The 18,422-nt window shown below is 44.8% G+C and overlaps 1 protein-coding gene across 1 annotated transcript in view; it reads left to right on the top strand.

Annotated features, from left to right (window-relative positions):
- Positions 1-18,068, top strand: part of LOC120920587 (NACHT, LRR and PYD domains-containing protein 3-like) — a 223,805-nt gene extending 205,737 nt beyond the window's left edge. The window contains exon 13 of the mRNA XM_040332737.1: positions 17,873-18,068. Within this exon, the coding sequence (XP_040188671.1) occupies positions 17,873-18,041 (169 nt within the window). The 3' untranslated portion in view covers positions 18,042-18,068. The remainder of the gene's footprint in view (positions 1-17,872) is intronic.
- The last annotated feature ends 354 nt before the right edge of the window (positions 18,069-18,422 follow it).

Raw genomic sequence — 18,422 nt, 5'->3', positions numbered from 1 at the left:
GGGGGTATTCAGAAGGGAATACATTTTGGAGAGGACTTGTGGGAGCAGTTTTGTCTCCGAGCAGTACTCCTCGAACATGGTCAACGGTTGGGTGTAATTTTGGGTATTCAGGATAGTCTGGTGAAAATTATGTAACTGTGCCGCGTTCCAGAGCGCGATTCGGAAAGGGCCTGTGGTGAGCATCAATTCTGAAATCATGTGCCATCTGTCACAAACTGGGAGGCGGTTACACAATCTGAGTTTCTCAGTGACAGGAATTGTGTGGATGAGAGTCCCAGGGGAAACCTGGGGTTACCTAGAATTGAAGTAAGGGTTGACGTATTAGTCGTCAGGGAAGTTTGTAGGGCAGCTTGTTGCAGGGTGGTCCCTATAAAAGGGTGTGATTTTAATTCTGAGTGTAAGGAGTCTCCGCACCATAGTGCATTCCTCAGAGGATCGCGGGTTGGTGCTGCTCTATTTGTGCCCATAGTTTGAACCTATGGTGGCGTCTCCAGTCAATAGCCCTACCTAGATGTATGGCCTGGTAGTATCTCCTGATGTCATGCAATGCCAAACCCCCATAGTGTTTGGGCATGGAAAGTTGAGTGCGGGGGGTGTGTGTTTTTTTGTGTGCCCAAACAAAGCGGGTAAAGAGAGCTTGAAATTGTTTGAAGTATGTGGGGGGTATCCTGATCGGAAGGGCCTGGAAGAGGTATAAAAATGTCAGCATTATACACATTTTTAATAAGTTGCACCTCCCGAACCATGAATGTAGGCCTTTGTGCCATGCAGGGCAGATCCTAGGCAAGGTGCACAGGGTGCATTGCACCCAGGCGCCTGCAGAGGTGGGGGCACAGAAGTGGCAGAGTTCTTCCCTCCCTTCTCGCCTTGTTTGTGTCCATCCATAACTAGTGTTCAGAAATATTTCTGCACCCAGGTGCCTGTGACCCTAGGATCGGCCCTGGTGCCATGTATCCAATAACATCCTGGTCCTAGGCCAAAATTTTGTGTTGCGTCTGCCTGACTGTTATTCCCTGTATGTCTGGATTCAATCTGATCGTAGATAGGAAAGGTTCTAGGGAGAGGGCAAACAGGAGGGGGGACAGAGGGCATCCCTGTCTCGTCCCATTTGTTATGGGGAAAGGGTCAGAGAGGACTCCATTTGCCTTTACCCGGATGGTCGGGTTGGAGTATATTCCGGCTATTCGACTAAGCATCACCTTCCCCAAACCAATACCTCAGAGTACTGCAAACATAAATGTCCAGTTTACTCGGTCAAATGCCTTTTAGGCGTCAGTGTTCAGAAATATACATGGGGTGTTCGTGGACCGTGCAACATGTAGAAAATTCAGAACTTTATAGGCACTGGCCCATATTCTCTCTAAATATCCGCCTGCTGCGCTTAAGGCACTTACACTCCGCTGTCCCAACTTACTGGAGCAGGTGTTGTATTCCTCAAACACTTGCTCCATAAGTTGGGACAGCGGAGTGTAAGTGTCCCGGCGTAGCCTGGCGGATCTCCAAGGGGGCGGCTTCTATTCAAATGAAGCGCGCCCCCGATGCGAAAGAACTGGGCATGCGCCGGGCTTCAAAAAGCCCAGTGCGCATGCTCCAGTTCTCGGCGGAAAACGTCAATGACGCCGACGTGTGCGTCATTGACGTAAAGTCGTATTCAAGAACGACCTACGTAAACGACGTACCCGACGAAAAAACACGACGGGGACCCGACGCCATCCGTAACATGGCCTACGCGAGACTTGCGGAAACTTACCCCTCATATAGCAGGAGTAAGTTTCCTCTTACGCAAACGACGTTAGCGATGGTTACGCGACGCAAACTCGTTCGGGAATCGGCGTAGAAGGATCATTTGCATACGCAAATGACTCCTTCACGTAAATGCCATCTAGCGGCGGCCGGCGTCATTGCATTTAAGATCCGCCAGTGTAAGTGACTTACAGATGGCGGATCTTAAGTGTATCTATGCAAAAATGATTCTAAGAATCAGGAGCATAGGTACATGGGCCAAAAAAGGGAGTTACGATGGAGTATCCTGAGTTACTCCATCGTAACTTCACTGAGAATATGGGCCACTGTCTCTAGCCACTTAAGCCCCGTACCATTATGCAGCTAAAGGACCAAGCCACTTTTTGCGATTCGGCTCTGCGTCGCTTTTACTGATAATTGCGCGGTCGTGCGATGTGGCTACCAAACAAATTGGTGTCTTTTTTTCCCCACAAATAGAGCTTTCTTTTGGTGGTATTTGATCACCTCTGCGGTTTTTATTTTTTGCGCTATAAACAAAAATAGAGCGACAATTTTGAAAAAAAAATGCAATATTTTTTACTTTTTGCTATAATAAATATCCCCAAAAAATATATAAAAACATTTTTTTTACTCAGTTTAGTCCGATACGTATTCTTCTACATATTTTTGGTAAAAAAAATCACAATAAGCGTTGATTGGTTTGTGCAAAAGTTATAGCGTCTACGAAATAGGGTATAGTTCTATGGCATTTTTATTAATATATTTTTTTTACTAGTAATGGCGGTGATCATCGATTTATATCAAGACTGCGACATCATGGCAGACACATCGGACACTTTTGACACTATTTTGGGACCACTGTCATTTTTACAGCTATCAGTGCTATAAAAATGCACTGATTACTGTGAAAATAACACGGGCAGTGAAGGGGTTAACCTGTAGGGGGCGCTGAAGGAGTTAAGTGTTCCCTAGGAAGTGATTATTACTGTGTGGGGGCATGGCTTGGTGTGTGACATCACTGATCGTCGTTCCCTATGACAGGGAACAGACGATCAGTGACAGTCTCACTAGGAAGCAAGGGGAGAGGTTTGTTTACACTTACCTCTCCCCGTTCTTCAGCTCTGTGACCTGATCACGGGACACCGGTGGGGATCGGGTCCGCGGGTCCCGTAGTTGCCATCACGAAGCTCAGGAGCAGGTCGCGAGCACACTGGCGGCGCGCACGCGACCCATGACTGGGCTCTTAAAGGGTAACGTACCTGTACGTGCTTGTGCCCAGCCGTGCCATTCTGCCGACATATATCGGCGTGAGGCGGTCCTTAAGTGGTTAGCCTCCCTGGAAGGGATGAAGCCAACTTGGTCTAAATGAAGTTGCTGGAGATATTGTGCCAGCCGGGCAGACAGGATCTTAGTGAACAGCTTAAGGTCAACATCCAAAAGTAATGTGGGCCTGTAACTGCTACATGCCGCTGGGTGTTTCCCTTTCTTTGTGGATCACGGTGATATGAGTTCCTGGGGTATCCCCTGCAAAACCATACTGGTGCCCACTGCATTAAATAACATGATCATATGTGGCCCCAGTACCAGGAGGAGTGTTTTGTAATATTGTAAGATATAGCCGTCAGGTCCTTGGGCTTTCCCTGATTTCATTGTTTCTATAGCTTGTTGGAGTTCCGGTAGGGTTATAGGGGAGTCTTACTCTGCTCGGATGTCCAGGGAGAGAGAGGGCAGTTGAGAAGGCGCAATATAATCATCCACATCTGATTGGGATGATGTTGCCAGTGGTAGGTTATACAAGTGGGATTAAAAACTTTTGAACTCAACCACCGAAGAGGGTGGTTGATTCGGTGCCAAGATTCGGTGACAGCTAGTTTCTTCCACACACAGGAGAGCTGTTCAGTATGTTCCCGTTTAATACGGGCACCATGTTTGTTGAGGATTCCTCTTATTACCGTTTTGTGAGCTTCCCACAAAATACCCGGGTCACAGTCTGGTTGGTCATTCTCCTGAAAGTATAGGTGTAACGCTTTAGTCATGTCCGTCAGTACCTCTGAGGTCTGCAGGAGACTTTCATGAAGCCGCCAAAATCGGTGTCTGGGTGATGAGGTGTCGGACAGAGTGTAGGTCAGGAATATAGGTGCATGGTCCGACCACGTCCTATAGCCCATTGATGTTGCACGAACGGCACTGAGGAAGGTAAAGAGGGCAGGCATGGACTCCAGCATGCGGAGGGTAAAGGATCTCTGATCCTTTTGGAACGTGACCGACAGCAGATACCCCCAATGATATGTGGCATCTCTCCGCCAGGCGAAATCTAGCAGCGGCTTAAGCACGGCCCGTCGTTGCAGGGTAGCGTGTGAGAGGTCTGGAAGTAACTTGACAGCCACCCCTTCAAATTCCAGTTCCCCTGCCTCCCAAGCTTTGCGGATGATGTGCTCTTTATGGACATAATGATGGAGTCTGCAGATCTCGTCGAGGGGTTCGGTTGGTTTGGGGCCCAGCGGTCTGTGGATCCTATCCAGCACCACTCTGTCCAGCAGTTCGACTCACTCTATACTCCTGAAGATCGCAATAGCAGTATCTGCCACATCCTCAGCTCCCATTGCCTCCGGAATGCCGATTGTTCCTGCAGCTCCCGTCCTCCATGTCTTCGAGATGAAGCTGCTGATTAACCAGGGCCTCCACATGTGACTCTTGGATTACTTCCAGTGTCAAGACCCGTTGCTCCAAGGTGGACAGTGAGGACTCCCCCGTCGTGATTCTAGTGGTGAGTGCTTTTACCTCAGATTTTACAGCATTTAGGTATTTTTAGTGGGTGGCCTCCACTGTCCCAATCAGAGCCACAATGCCCGCCTTAGTGGGGAGTGCATTTATCAGGGATCGTAGCTCCGTGTCTGCCCTGTATGGCTGTGAGAAGAGCTGCGATGGTTCCCCAGGGTCGGGGTGGAAGTCCGGAGGGATGCCAAGATATGCATCAGATCTCGATGCCACTGTGTGTGGGGCCAGTGAGCTGCTTTGGGTCTGGTTCCCCACTCTGTCGTCACGTGCAGCCGCCATCTTCAGCTCCAGTGAGGCCAGCTGTGATAGCTGAAATAATCTCCTTATTTTGCTCGATGTCGGGGCTGGGGGTTTTGCAGGCTTGGTATTCTTCTTTGCTGTCCTTTTCTTTGAGGGTAAACGTATATACTCGAGTATAAGCAGAGTTTTTCAGCACTTGTTTTATGCTAAAAAAGGCCCATTGGCTTATACTCGAGTCAGGGTCCCACTTACCTGTCGATTGTCTGTGTTGTTCCCACGCTGCATTCTGGGGCTTGTAGTCTTCAGAGGCAGGCAGAGGTGAGTGACCCACTGGCTCAGGCTGGGCAATGGATGACTGCAAGCAGGGGCGGTACAAGGGGTTGGAGGGGGCACCAGATTGTGAGCAGGAAAATCTGCCCACACAAAATCTAGTTATACCACTTGTATGTGCCTGTTGCCAGGGATTTCTTATCCCACTAAGTCCTAACCTGTTCAAGAATATAACACACAGCAAAGGATGTGATTTCTTATCCCAGCCCAACTCCAAGAAAGTACAGAAGTCAACTCTTGCAGTGTGGGAGAGGAGGGGGAAGGGGGTTTAGCCCTTTTTTACTTACCTGATTCTATGCTCCAGCCAGTTCCAGTGTTGTCCTCCTCCCTAACACATCATTCATGCTCCATACACAAGGAGATTATAGCACAATACGAGTTGGTATTTTGTGCTCATCCTGTGTATGGAGATATCACCGTCTCTACACATGGATGACAATATTGGGTGGTCTACTCAATTATAAAAAAAATCTTATAACACTCTAGTTGACAGAGTTTTATAAAGTGATCAAATATAAATGATTCCAATAAAGAGAAATGAGTTCCATTCATGTAGAGAATACTTCCATTCATTCCTGGGGGAGAAATTCATTTTCTTCTGGTAACAGTCTTCTCTTCTTCTACAGATTGTATTATAATGACCTGACAGACAGTTCCTGCCCCCACCTGTCATCTGGAATAAGAAATAATCAGACACTGAGGACACTGGACTTGTCTAAGAACAATCTTGGGGGTCCTCATTTCAGGGATCTGATGGAAGCTCTGACAACAAGCCGGATAGAGGTATTAAAGTGAGTATAACAGGACTGACTGAGACAATAATATATTGGGACAATTTTATATTTTGTCTAATTCTTGGATCTTATCACACTCTGTTATTAGCCTTTTCCCCCTAAAACCTTATTATTATACAATATACTATATAGTCTGATAACTAGTGTGTTGTAGAATCTACTGTATCTGATATTTCCACAGTATATAAAAATAGCAGATAGATCCTAGAGTGCACTTTGAAGAAAAGAGGACCAAACAATGCAGCAACCACACTGAAAGGATGGGTTTATACTTCAGTGAGCCTCTGAAGAGCAATCAGTGATGGATAACTTTTCAGGTGTTTGACAAGCAGTGAAGAAGCAATACAGTGCTGTGAAAAAAGTATTTGCCCCCTTCTTGATTTTTTTTCTTTTTTTGTGCATATTTCTCACACTTAAATGATTCAGATCATCAAACACATTTTAATGTTACAGAAAGATAACCCGAGTAAATCCAAGATTCAGTTTTTAAATTATTATTTCATTTAATAAGGTAAAAAAAATGTTCAAACCTGCCTGGCCCTATGTGAAAAAGCAATTGCCCCCTTCCATGCTAAATCATGAATGACCTATGATTAACCACAATTTTTTAGAAAGATTAGTTAAATTTCACTTGTCACACCCAGGCCTGATTACTGCCAGAACTGTTGAAACAAGAAATCACATAAACAGAAGCTGTCTAACAAAGTGAAGCACTCTAAAAGATCAAAAAAAAACACACATCATGCCACAATCTAAAAAAATTCAAGAACAGATTAGAAACTAAATAATTAACATGTATCGGTCTAGAAAGGGTTTCAAAGCCATTTCTAAGGCTTTGAAACTCCATTGAACTACGGGGAGAGCCATTATCCACAAATGGAGATAACTTGGAACAGTGGTGAACCTTCCCAGGAGTGGCCGGCCTACAAAAATTACTCCAAGAGCATGACAACGACTCATCCATGAGGTCATACAAGAACCCAGAACATCTAAAGAACTGCAGGACTCAATTGCCTCAGGTAAGATCAGTGTTCATGCTTCAACAATAATGCCGCGTACACACGATCATTTTTCAGCATGAAAAAAAAACGTTTTTTAAGCATGTCCAAAAAACAAAGTTTTCCCAACTTCATCATTAAAACAACGTTGCCCACACACCATCGTTTTAAAAAAATGATCTAGCAAAGCGCGGTGACGTACAACACGTACAACGGCACTATAAAAGGGAAGTTCCATTCGGATGGCGCCACCCTTGGGGCTGCTTTAGCTGATTCCGTGTTAGTAAAAGACGATTTGCGCTTTTCTGTCTGTTACAGCGTGATGAATGTGCTTACTCCATTATGAACGGTAGTTTTACCAAAACGAGCGCTCCTGTCTCATAACTTGCTTCTGAGCATGCACAGGTTTTTTACGTCGTTTTAGCCCACACACGATAATTTTTTTACAACCTGAAAAACGACATAGTTTAAAACGACGTTAAAAAATGCAGCATGTTCGAATTTATTTTTTGTCGTTTTTCAGAACCTGAAAAATTATGTGTAGCCCACACACGATGATTTTAAATGAAATTTTTGAAAAACTGAGTTTTTTTCATGCCGAAAAATTATCGTGTGTACGCGGCATAAGAAAACGGAAAATTGAATACTTACCTTTCCGTAATTTTCCTTTCCTGGTGCCTACCCATGGCAGCATACCAATGGTCATGGCTCCGCCCCCGACCGACCCACAGGACCTATTAACTCTCTAATAAAAGGAGTAATCCCCCCCCAGTTAGGCATTCTTAGTAACTAGACCTCAGACCCAAAGAGCAAGTCAACAAGGGAGGGTGTATGCTGCCATGGGTAGGCACCAGGAAAGGAAAATTACGGAAAGGTAAGTATTCAATTTTCCGTTTTCCTGGTGCCTCCATGGCAGCATACCAATGGTCAAATAACTCGCTTACAGGGAGGGTACTGCTCAAAATATATTTTAATGAATTACAGAACAGATTGCTGTAGCACTTTTCTCCCAAAATCGCGGGAGGTGAGAGCTGCCGGATCTAGGCTATAGTGAGCCATAAATGTGCTGAAGGAGGACCAGCTTGCCGCCTTGCAGATCGTTTCCGGAGAGACCCGAGCCAAGGCTGCCCAAGATGATGCGATTCCTCTCGTTGAGTGGGCGTTCACCGCTTTGGGAATAGGGAGACCACTAGCCCTATAGGTGTTTTGAATAAGTTTCACAATCCAGTTAGCTACTGTTGTTTTGGAGGCCGCTTCTCCTTTCCTTGCCCCTCTGGGGATGATAAAGAGTCGTTGGCCCTTCCGGAACCCCTGTGTGAGTTTTAGGTAATGTTTTAAGGACCTGGCCACATCTAGCTCGTGTAAGTTCGAGGAGTTTTGATCTTCTTCAAATGCTGGAAGGACCCATTCCTGATTAAGATGAAAGGCCGAGGGGACCTTGGGAATGAATTGATGAATAGGCTGCAAAACCACCCTGTCTGGGAAGAATGTGATATAGGGTTCCTGAGCACCGAGAGCTTGGATCTCCGATATTCTGCGACCCGACGTCACAGCAATTAGAAAGGCCGTCTTCCAAGTGATGTCTTCCAGTGAGCATTCCTCTGTAGGGGCGAAGGGTGGACGTGCCAACGCCTCTAAGACTACAGTAAGATCCCACTTGGGATATAGCGTTTTCCTAGGGGGGCGTAATCTTAGGACCGCCTTCAGGAAACGATCGACTAGAGGGTCATGGGCCCATCTGGTATCCGTTAAGGCTGAGATGGCAGATACCTGGACCTTTAGTGTGCTGTGGCCCAGACCCAGGTCCAGACCTGATTGAAGAAACAGCAGTACATTATGGATCCCGGGAACTAGAGGGTTGAATTGGTTGGAATCCGCCAGAGCTATAAACCTCTTCCATATCCTGTAATAAGTGGCATTTGTGGAAGACTTCCTTGCCTGTAGGAGAGTTGGAATCACCTCCTGAGAACACCCTAAGCTGCCCAGCCTCCTCCGTTCAATCTCCAGGCCCTCAAACTCAGGATTTCTGGGCGTGGGTGAAGAAAAGTTCCTTGTGACAGCAGGCCGCTCTTGTGAGGTAGAGGAAGCGGATTGCCCAGTGCCAGACTGACCAAGAGTGGGAACCAGGGTCTCTTCGGCCAGTATGGAATTATCGCTAAGATGGTGACATCCTCCTTTGTCAGCCGTTGGAGAAAGCGTAGTATTAAGGGTGTTGGGGGAAAGGCGTACCCCAACCGGAAAGACCATGGCTGTATCAGGGCGTCCACCCCTGCCGAAGTCGGACATGGGCCCCTCGAGAAGAATCGTGGGGGTTTTCGCGTTGAGGGGTGAGGCAAAAAGATCTATTTGGGGAGTCCCCCACTGCCGGCATACTGCATTGAAGACTTCTTGGTCTAGCGACCACTCGTTGTTGCTCACAAACGACCTCGATAGGTGGTCGGCTAGCTGGTTTTCGGGACCCGGAATATAGGATGCCCTCAGGTTGCATAGGTTCTTCTCTGCCCAGGAAATTATTGGGGTCACCTCGCTGAATAGTGATCTGCTGTGTGTCCCACCCTGGTTCTGGACATAGGCCACTGCTGCTCTGTTGTCCATTTGGAGGAGGATTGATTTCCCTCTGAGTAGAGGAGCTAAATGTAGGAGCGCCATCCAGGCGGCCCTGAGCTCCAGGACGTTGGAGATCACGCCCTCCGCACTGAACGGCCACTTCCCTTGAACTAATTTGCCTTGGGAGTGAGCTCCCCAACCGAGCTGACTGGCATCTGAGGTAAGAACAGTCCAGGCAATCGGCCCTAGGGACCGAGGTACTAATAGATTGGATGGCCTTGTCCACCACCAGAGGCCGGACTTCATAGAAGAGGTAATAATTATCCTCTGCCTGAGGTGTACTTTCCCCCATTGTGCCAGGAAACCCAGTTGGAAGTCCCGCAGGTGCCATCTGGCCCACTTTATCATTGGGATGCACGACGCGAGGGAGCCTGTGAGGCTCAAGCAATCTGACGCCGACATGCTGTGGGATTCTAACGCCCTCTTCACCTTCTGGATTAATGCTGGTATTTTCTCTGGAGGAAGAGAGACTGCTCTCTCCGGGGTGCTGAATAAGGCTCCCAAGTACACCATTCTTTGTGTTGGCGCTAGCTGGCTTTTTGTGAAGTTGATCAGCCAACCGAACCTGGTTAAGGTGTTTAACACTGTTTGAGTGTGTTCTTCCAGGGTACTCTTGTGTTGCGACAGAACCAGTATATCGTCTAGATAGTGCAATACTCTTATCCCCCTTTCCCGGAGGGGGGCCAGGATGGCTCCCAAGACTTTTGAAAAGGTTCTGGGTGCTGACGAGATTCCAAAGGGGAGGCACTGGAATTGTAGATGTAGATTGCCCACTTTGAAACGTAAGAAATGTTGGAACTGGCTGTGGATGGGGATGTGGAAGTATGCATCCTGAAGATCTATGGAGGCCATCCAGTCCCCCGGCTGGACTAATAGAATCACTGTGTTTAGGGACTCCATCTTGAAGTGTTCTAAACGAATGTACTTGTTCAGTCTCTTTAGATCCAACACGGGTCTCCACCCTCCCGTCTTTTTGGGCACTAGAAAGACTGGAGAGTAAAATCCCGAGTCTATCTCTGACTCCGGAACCGGTAGAACTGCCTTTTGCTGCAGGAGCATCTGAATGTATTGAAGTAATATTTCCCTTTTCTCCTTGGAGGCCGGGATTTTGGTGTTTTGAAAAGAAAATGGTGGAGGACGTGTCTTGAATCTCCAAAAATGACCTTGGAGAATAGTGGACACTACCCATTGGTCTGTGCAGCCTTCCACCCAGATCTGCGCATAGGATCTTAGCCTTGCTCCCACTACGCTGGTCTGGGCGGTAGGGGAGTCAAAAAGACTTCTGGTTATCCCCAACTGAGGTAGCGGGTTTTGGCTTTCCCAGCTTGAGGAAGGAAGCTTGTGAGCCCTTCCAGCCCCTTCTTTATTCTCTACCTGGGCGGTAAAATCTTGAGTCCCTTCCCCTCTGTTGAGCCGCTGGCCTAGGAGCAAACCTCTTTCTTCTGCTTCTGTCTTGAGGGATCAGACCACTCTTTCCCCCCGTGACTCTGGTGATTGCGGAGTCCATTTTCTCTCCGAACAGCGCCTTCCCGTCGTACGGGATGCGGCACCATGATTGTTTAGATGATGCGTCTGCCGCCCACGGTTTCAGCCACAGGGCCCTTCTGGCGGTAATAGAATACAGCATGGCTCTAGATGAACACCTCAGGACGTCTATGGCCGCCTCTGCCATAAAATCTGAGGCCAGTTTCAGCTCATCCAAGGCCTTTATAATTTCTTCGGAGTCTATGCCAGCCCTGAGGGCTGTCTCAATGTTATCCGCCCATACTTTGGTAGCTCTAGAAATAGAAGATAAGGCTACTGCCGGTTTGCAAGCCCCTCCGGTCGCCTGGTAAATCCTCTTGAGGTCCGTGTCGATCCTTCGATCTAAGGTATCCTTGAAGGAGACTGCGTCTTCTAATGGCAAGGTCGTATTTTTTGCTAGCCTCATAACTGAAGCGTCTACAGAAGGGATAGAGTCAAAAAGTTTTGCATCCGATTCGGCTAATGGGTATAATTTCTGAAGACGGTTAAAGGCGACCGGCCTCTTGTCTACCTTTTGCCATTCTCCTACGATAACCCCCTTATTCTCTTCCATTAGGGGAAAGTTGGAAACTTTTTTAGTCAAATGCGGGAAGTACTTTTTTGTTTTGGAAGGAGGTTCAGGGTCTTCCTCCCATTGAATAGCGTCCTTGACTGCTACCACAAAGGGCTCAACCAGGCCAAAGTCAAAGGTTGAAGGCTCTTCTTCATTCAGGATTGACTCATCCTCTGAGATACTTCCCTCAGGGTGAGAGGTAGATGTCCCTGCGACCTCCTGATCAGCGGGAGGGGAGGCGGGAGTGCTCTGTACTGTGGCCAATTCCCTGATAGACTCCTTGATTAGATCTTTAATGGAACTAGAGGAACCTTGTCTTTCTGCTGTGGCTTCCAGAAAGCACTGGCCACAGGCTAATTTCCCAGGAAGGGCTTTTCTGCCACACACCCAACAATCGTCCCTCTTAGGTCTGGAGGACGCGTGGTGGGAGGAACTCTGGTGACTACTGGAATTGTGGCCTGAGTGTCCCGAGCTTCTATGGCTCCTTGAGCCTCTGTCTTGGGAAGATCTGCGAGAAGAGTCTCGTTGCCGGCTGGGAAGACAAAACAATATAGGATGCTAATTTGACTCCCACCTGTTGTAGTGCTCTTTTATTTAAAAAAGCTTACCTGCTGTTGCAGCCCTTACCTAGTGGAATGTTGAGGATCTTTTTGTAGCGGCATGACTATGTCCAGGGCAGCTAGGGGTAGATTTATTTCAGAAATTACTATTTTTTTCCCTTTTTTTTTTTTTTTTTTTTAAACTAAAAATGAAGCTATACATCTATACACAAGATCAGCGGGAGAATATACATATATATATATATATATATACATACACATGCACGCATGCACCAAATCTATACACACACATATATATATATACACACATATATATACATATACATATACATATATATATATATATCCATACCCAAACACATAAGCATAGTAATCCACTTAAAAGAAAAGATAGTTCTCCCAGTAAACTAAAAGGAAAACCAGCAACAGTTTATTTTCCTTATCTTTTTTTTTTTTTTTTTAAAACAAGCATTATTCCTCTGATGATAAAGAAAATGAGCCTTACCCTGACAGGGATCCATGGTCAGAGCAGGAGAGGTGGAGATCAGAGATGCTTCCCTCAAGACAGCCTGTCCTCAAGTGAGGCAACAGGCTGCCTTAAGTAGATGAGAGCACCAAGATGGCCGCCCGCGCCGTACTGCGCATGCGCCGCCGCGCCGACTGAGGCCCCGCCCACCAAGATGACGAGGCTGAGCTCCGTGACGCGCGCGAAGCGCCGACAGCATGTGGAGCCGCAAGCAGGGGAAACAGCTGACCCGCTTCTCCTCTCCCCGCCATACCGAGCGACGAGCGGAGGCTGGGGTGGCGGGGGTCAGGTAAAGTACCTCAGATGAGGCTGCGCTCCTGCACAATGATGTGACTTGTACTGGGGAAATGTAGAATGTTTAGGACAGTCAGCCTGTGCACCTAACGAGGAGAGGGGAAGCTCCTGGAGGTTACAAGTGTGTGTATTTGCCAAAAAAAGATCCACAGAAAAAAGGGCTCCTATACTTATCTGGTGCCTTTAGCAACCCAAGCGATAGGACTCCATCCTGCAGGAGAGCATGAACCTGCAACGGTACACCATAAGACGGTGAGGTAGGGCTGACGCGTGATCCTGCGGGGATGAGGACAGAAAAAAGAATGCCTAACTGGGGGGGGATTACTCCTTTTATTAGAGAGTTAATAGGTCCTGTGGGTCGGTCGGGGGCGGAGCCATGACCATTGGTATGCTGCCATGGAGGCACCAGGAAAGAGACTTGGCAAAAATGGCATCCATGGGAGAGTTCCAAGGCCAAAACCACTGTTGACCAAAAATGACACAAAGGCTCATCTCACATTTACCAAAAAACATCTTGATTTTCCCTAAGACTTTTAGGCAAATATTCTGTGGACTGATGAGACAAAAATTGAATTTTTTGAAAGGTGTGCGTCCCCTTACATCTGTCATAAAACGAATACAGCATTTCATAACAAAAACATCATACCAACAGTGAGACATGGTGGTGGTAGTGTGATGGTCTGGGACTGTGTTGCAGCTTCAGGACCTGGATAACTTAACATGATTGATAGAACCATGAATTCTGAGCTCTACCAGAAAATCCTAAAGGAGAATGTCCGATCATCAGTTCGTGACCTCAAGCTCAAGTGCACTTGGGTTATGCAGCAGGACAATGATCCGAAAACATAACAGCAAGTCCACCTCCAAATGGTTCAAACAAAGCAAAATTTTGGTTTTGGAGTGGCCTAGTCAAAGCCCGGACTTAAATCCAATTGAGATGCTGTGTCATGACCATACACAGCCATTTCATGCTGGAAAACCCTCCAATGTGGCTGAATTAAAACAATTCTGCAAAGAAGAGTGGGGCCAAAATTTCTCCACAGCAATGTGAAAGACTCACTGCCAGTTATCGCAAAAGCTTGATTGCAGTTGTTGTCGCCAAAGCGTGGCACAACCAGTTATTAGGTTTAGGGGTCAATTACTTTATCACATAAAACCAGGTAGGTTTAGACAGTTTGTTTTCCTTAATAAATGAAACTATCATTTAAAAACTGCATTTTGTGTTTACTCAGGTTATCTTTGTGTAATAATAAAATTTGTTTGATGATCTGAGTCATTTAAGTGTGACAAATATGCAAAAAAAATAAAATCAGAAAGGGGGCAAATACTTTTTCACAGCATTGTATGTCACCTCTACACCACCTGTTGTATCGCCTAAAAGCCCCTACTATCACCTTGCTACCTTATGTATTGCACAACATAGTTGTGGGTGGATATGGGGCAGCCCCATTTACTTAAACCACTTGAATACCGGGCCTTTTCTGAAAATTTTTGTTTACAAGTAAAAATCCATATTTTCTGCTAGAAATTTACTTAGAACCCCCAAACATTATATTTTTTTTAAAACAGAGGCCATAGAGAATAAAATGGTGGGCTTTGCAATTTATTTTATGTCGCATGGTATTTGCACAGCAGTTTTTCAAGCGAATTTTTTTGAAAAAATACATGTTTTTTATGAATGCACAAAAACACAATATAATAATCAATTGTTTGGTAAAATATAAAACATAATGTTACGCCTAGTAAATAGATACTAAACATGTCACGCTTTAAAACTGTGCAAGCTCATGCAATGGTGACAAACTACTTAAAGCGGGGGTTCACCCTAAAAAAAAATTCTAACATTACATTGAGCCCAATTCTGACATTGACAGTATGCTGATCTTTATTTTTTTTCCCGTACCGTTTTTTTCGTTATTTTCCCCCCAGGTTTCCCCCCAGGTTCCGGGTAGTGAATCCCACGGAAATCGGCAACTCGTGACGCGGCCGTATGCACCGAGGGGAAACTTTTGTCATACGTCAATCACTTAGCCTGTGCATAGGAACACCCACTCCCACGGGATTCACTACCCGGAAGCCCTATTCTAGACTTCTAGGATGATGGTACTATTACTTTTTTTCTATTATTTACACTAAGAGGCTTATATTTAAATCATTGTTCCTTTTTGCTGATAGTGAGATCTAGATAGTTGACTGCCCTCAGGCTAGTATCGGCTGTAAACTTCAGGCCATATTTATGTGCGTTCATATGAACCAAGAATGTTTCCAAACTGGTTGCTGTGCCTTCCCAGAATAGTATCACATCATCTATGTATCTTCGATAGAAACACAGAGATTGATTTTTGTTGTCAAACACACTTTCATGTTCCCATTTATTTAGGACTACATTTGCCACACCGGGGGCGTACCTAGCTCCCATGGCTACACCACCCGTTTGGTTATAATACTGATTGTTGGCCCAGAAAAAGTTATTGCTCATGGCCAATTGAAGGCCTTTGATCAAATATTTTATTTGTTTTTTTTGATTGAGCATTGTTTAGTAAGGGCCCATTTTAATGCTTCAAGTGCATCTGCATGTCTGATGTTTGTATACAGAGATTCGATATCTACTGTTACCAAAATTGTGATTTCTGTGGCTGAAATATTCTGTAGTGCTGCTATAAGATCTCTGCTATCGTTCAGATAGGAGGGACTTAATGGATAATAATAATTTAAAATAACTATCCAGATATTCACCCACCCGTGAAAAAAGGGATTCAATACCGCTGATTATAGGCCGTCCCGGAGGCATTCTTTGTTTTTGTGGATTTGGGGTACTATGTACATAACTGGTACTTTTGGGGCATGAATCATTAAATAATCAGCTTCTTTTTGGTTCAAAATTCGCTGAGACAATCCTTCATTTATCAAATCAAGGAGTTGTTTTTTTAACTGTGTTGTGCGGTTTCCATTTATTGGTTGATATGTGGATGTGTCTTCTAATAGCCTCTGCATTTCCAAATAGTAATATGCTTTGGTTAGAATAACTAATCCTCCGCCTTTGTCGGCTGGTCTAATGACTATTTGTTTATTATCTTCTAGAGATTTTATCCCTTGCCAAATGTGTCGGCTGGATGTATGTTGGGATATCTCCATATCCCTAACCTCATCCTGTACCATGGTTTTGAACACTTCTATATGATGGTTCATACCTTTTTTGGGATTAAATGTTGAATTATTTTTGAGCCCACTGTGTTGATATATGGGATTCTGACTGGTTTCCCCAATATTGGTGATTTTTCCTGCAAAATGTTTTTTAATGTTAAGTTTTCTAATATACTTTTCGATATCAATGAATACTTCAAACTTATCGATGTTTTTGTCTGGTGCGAATTTTAACCCTTTTTGTTGTACCTCAAGTTCTTGACCTGAAAATTCTACCCCTGCCAGGTAGAAAATTTCTTCACTTAGTTGACTCTTTCTTTTTCGTTCTGCCTCTTCCTCGTCTACCTCTCTTTCTGTATGCTCCTTTGGGGGCTGGGGGGACCTGGGAGGGATGCGATACGGCTCTTTCCATCCCCTCCATTCCCCCCCATATATTGATTTTGATAGGGAGCTGGTCTCCCTCTAAAAATTTCCCCTAGAACCCCCTCTAGTAGGTCTAGGTGGATAGTATTGATGATTGGACTCATGGTAGCTATTTTCCATATGTCGCGGATCTGGTGTGGCATACTGATGGTAGGTGTCCACTGAGTATGGTTGTGGATATGGATAGGGATAGTATGGCTGAGAATTGGGTTTTGATTGATTAGGTTGAGGTTTGGCGGCTGATTTATTACTCTTAATTGGGGTACTGGAGATGAATCGGGGGAGGTGGCTGTTATACGAGTGTCCTGCCATTTGTATTCTTTATTATCTTCAAAGTCTTTGATGTCTCTGATATTTTTTTTACTTTTACTTTTTTTTTTACTTTTTACTTTTTATTTCTCCATCATATTTAATTAGATGGATTTGTAGAAGTTTTGCTTTTTTCTGTATACTCACTGTGGATTTTAAACTGTTCCATTCTTTCTTTTAAATCTGCAATCTTTTTTTTGCTCTGCACCTTCTAACCATCAGTTGCATGAGTTTTTGTTCGCAGGCATTAAAGAACTGGTACCATTCATCCAATAGTTGTAAATCTTCAATCCCATCATTTGGACTGACATTCCATCTTAATCTCCTAGGTGTAAGGTTTTTACCTATATACATTTCGAAAGACGCAATGTCCCACCATAATCTTATCTGTTTTTCCATATCAAATTGTAATTGTTTGAAACCCCTTTCAAGATCTATATTGGGACTAGGGGCCTGCTGAAAAACTTCTTCTTGATTGATATGTCGATCTTTCATAAAATTGAACACATCCATAGCTGCGTGAAAAATTGTATAGTTCAGAAGATAATAATCTCTGACACTGCAATATTGGTAAAAGGTGTGATTTTCACGCCAACACTTTTTATACGTGTTGTAAAATTAACAACCCATGGTATTTAAACAAATAAACAATAATAAATTGTGTATTTACTTCTAAGCTGCTCCCCTGTTGGATGGAGTGTATACCTCCTATCTAAGTGAGTGGTGAGTGATAGGGGGGCGCTATGTCATAAAAACATAAATGTGTGCTAGTCACTAATTAAACTAATTAACTAATTAACTAATTATTACTTTGCACTGTGGATAGCTACTGCTCCAGTTTTTTTTGCGCATTTACTTGTTTACTTAATGAATTCTAACTTCTGCAGCTCTTACGAGGGGTGTGCTACATCTATTTAGTTATATAACGTGATCTAATATAAATGATTCCAATGAAGAGAAACTAGTTCCGTTCATGTAGAGAATAGTTCCATTCATTCCTGGGGGAGAAATTAATTTTCTTCTAGTAACATTCTTCTCTTCTTCTACAGATTGTCTTATAATGACCTGACAGACAGTTCCTCCCCCCACCTGGCATCTGGAATAAGAAATAACCAGACACTAAGGACACTGATCCTGTCTGTGAACAATCTGGAGGGTCCTCATTTCAGGGATCTGATAGAAGCTCTGACAACAAGCCAAATAGAGGAATTACAGTGAGTACAACAGGACTGACTGAGACAATAATATTCTGGGACAGTTTTATGATCACACTACATAAGTAAAATAAATGTACAATAATGTAATCTAAACTGACAACCTTTAAGCTCTTTAAAAAGGCCAATTCCTGACTGTTGTCTAATTATTCTTGGATCTTATCACCAGAGGTGGGCTCACTGTTCCAGCCAAACACCGGTTCGGGTATTCGCTGAATAGCTGCAGGTTGTTAAGGAGCGGGCCAGGAAGCCGCTCCCCACGCCCTTAACAACGGATAACTCATCAACAGTCAGTGGGCTTACCTGCAGACAACTGAATGGAAAAAAAATTGCCTGTGTTCTATAAGAATACCGCTACCCATCAGAATAGGTAACGGAAGTAACG

This window comes from Rana temporaria, chromosome 13 (genome assembly GCF_905171775.1).
Source record: "Rana temporaria chromosome 13, aRanTem1.1, whole genome shotgun sequence".
Classification (NCBI taxonomy): domain Eukaryota; kingdom Metazoa; phylum Chordata; class Amphibia; order Anura; family Ranidae; genus Rana; species Rana temporaria.
This window is presented reverse-complemented; position numbering and strand designations above follow the sequence as displayed.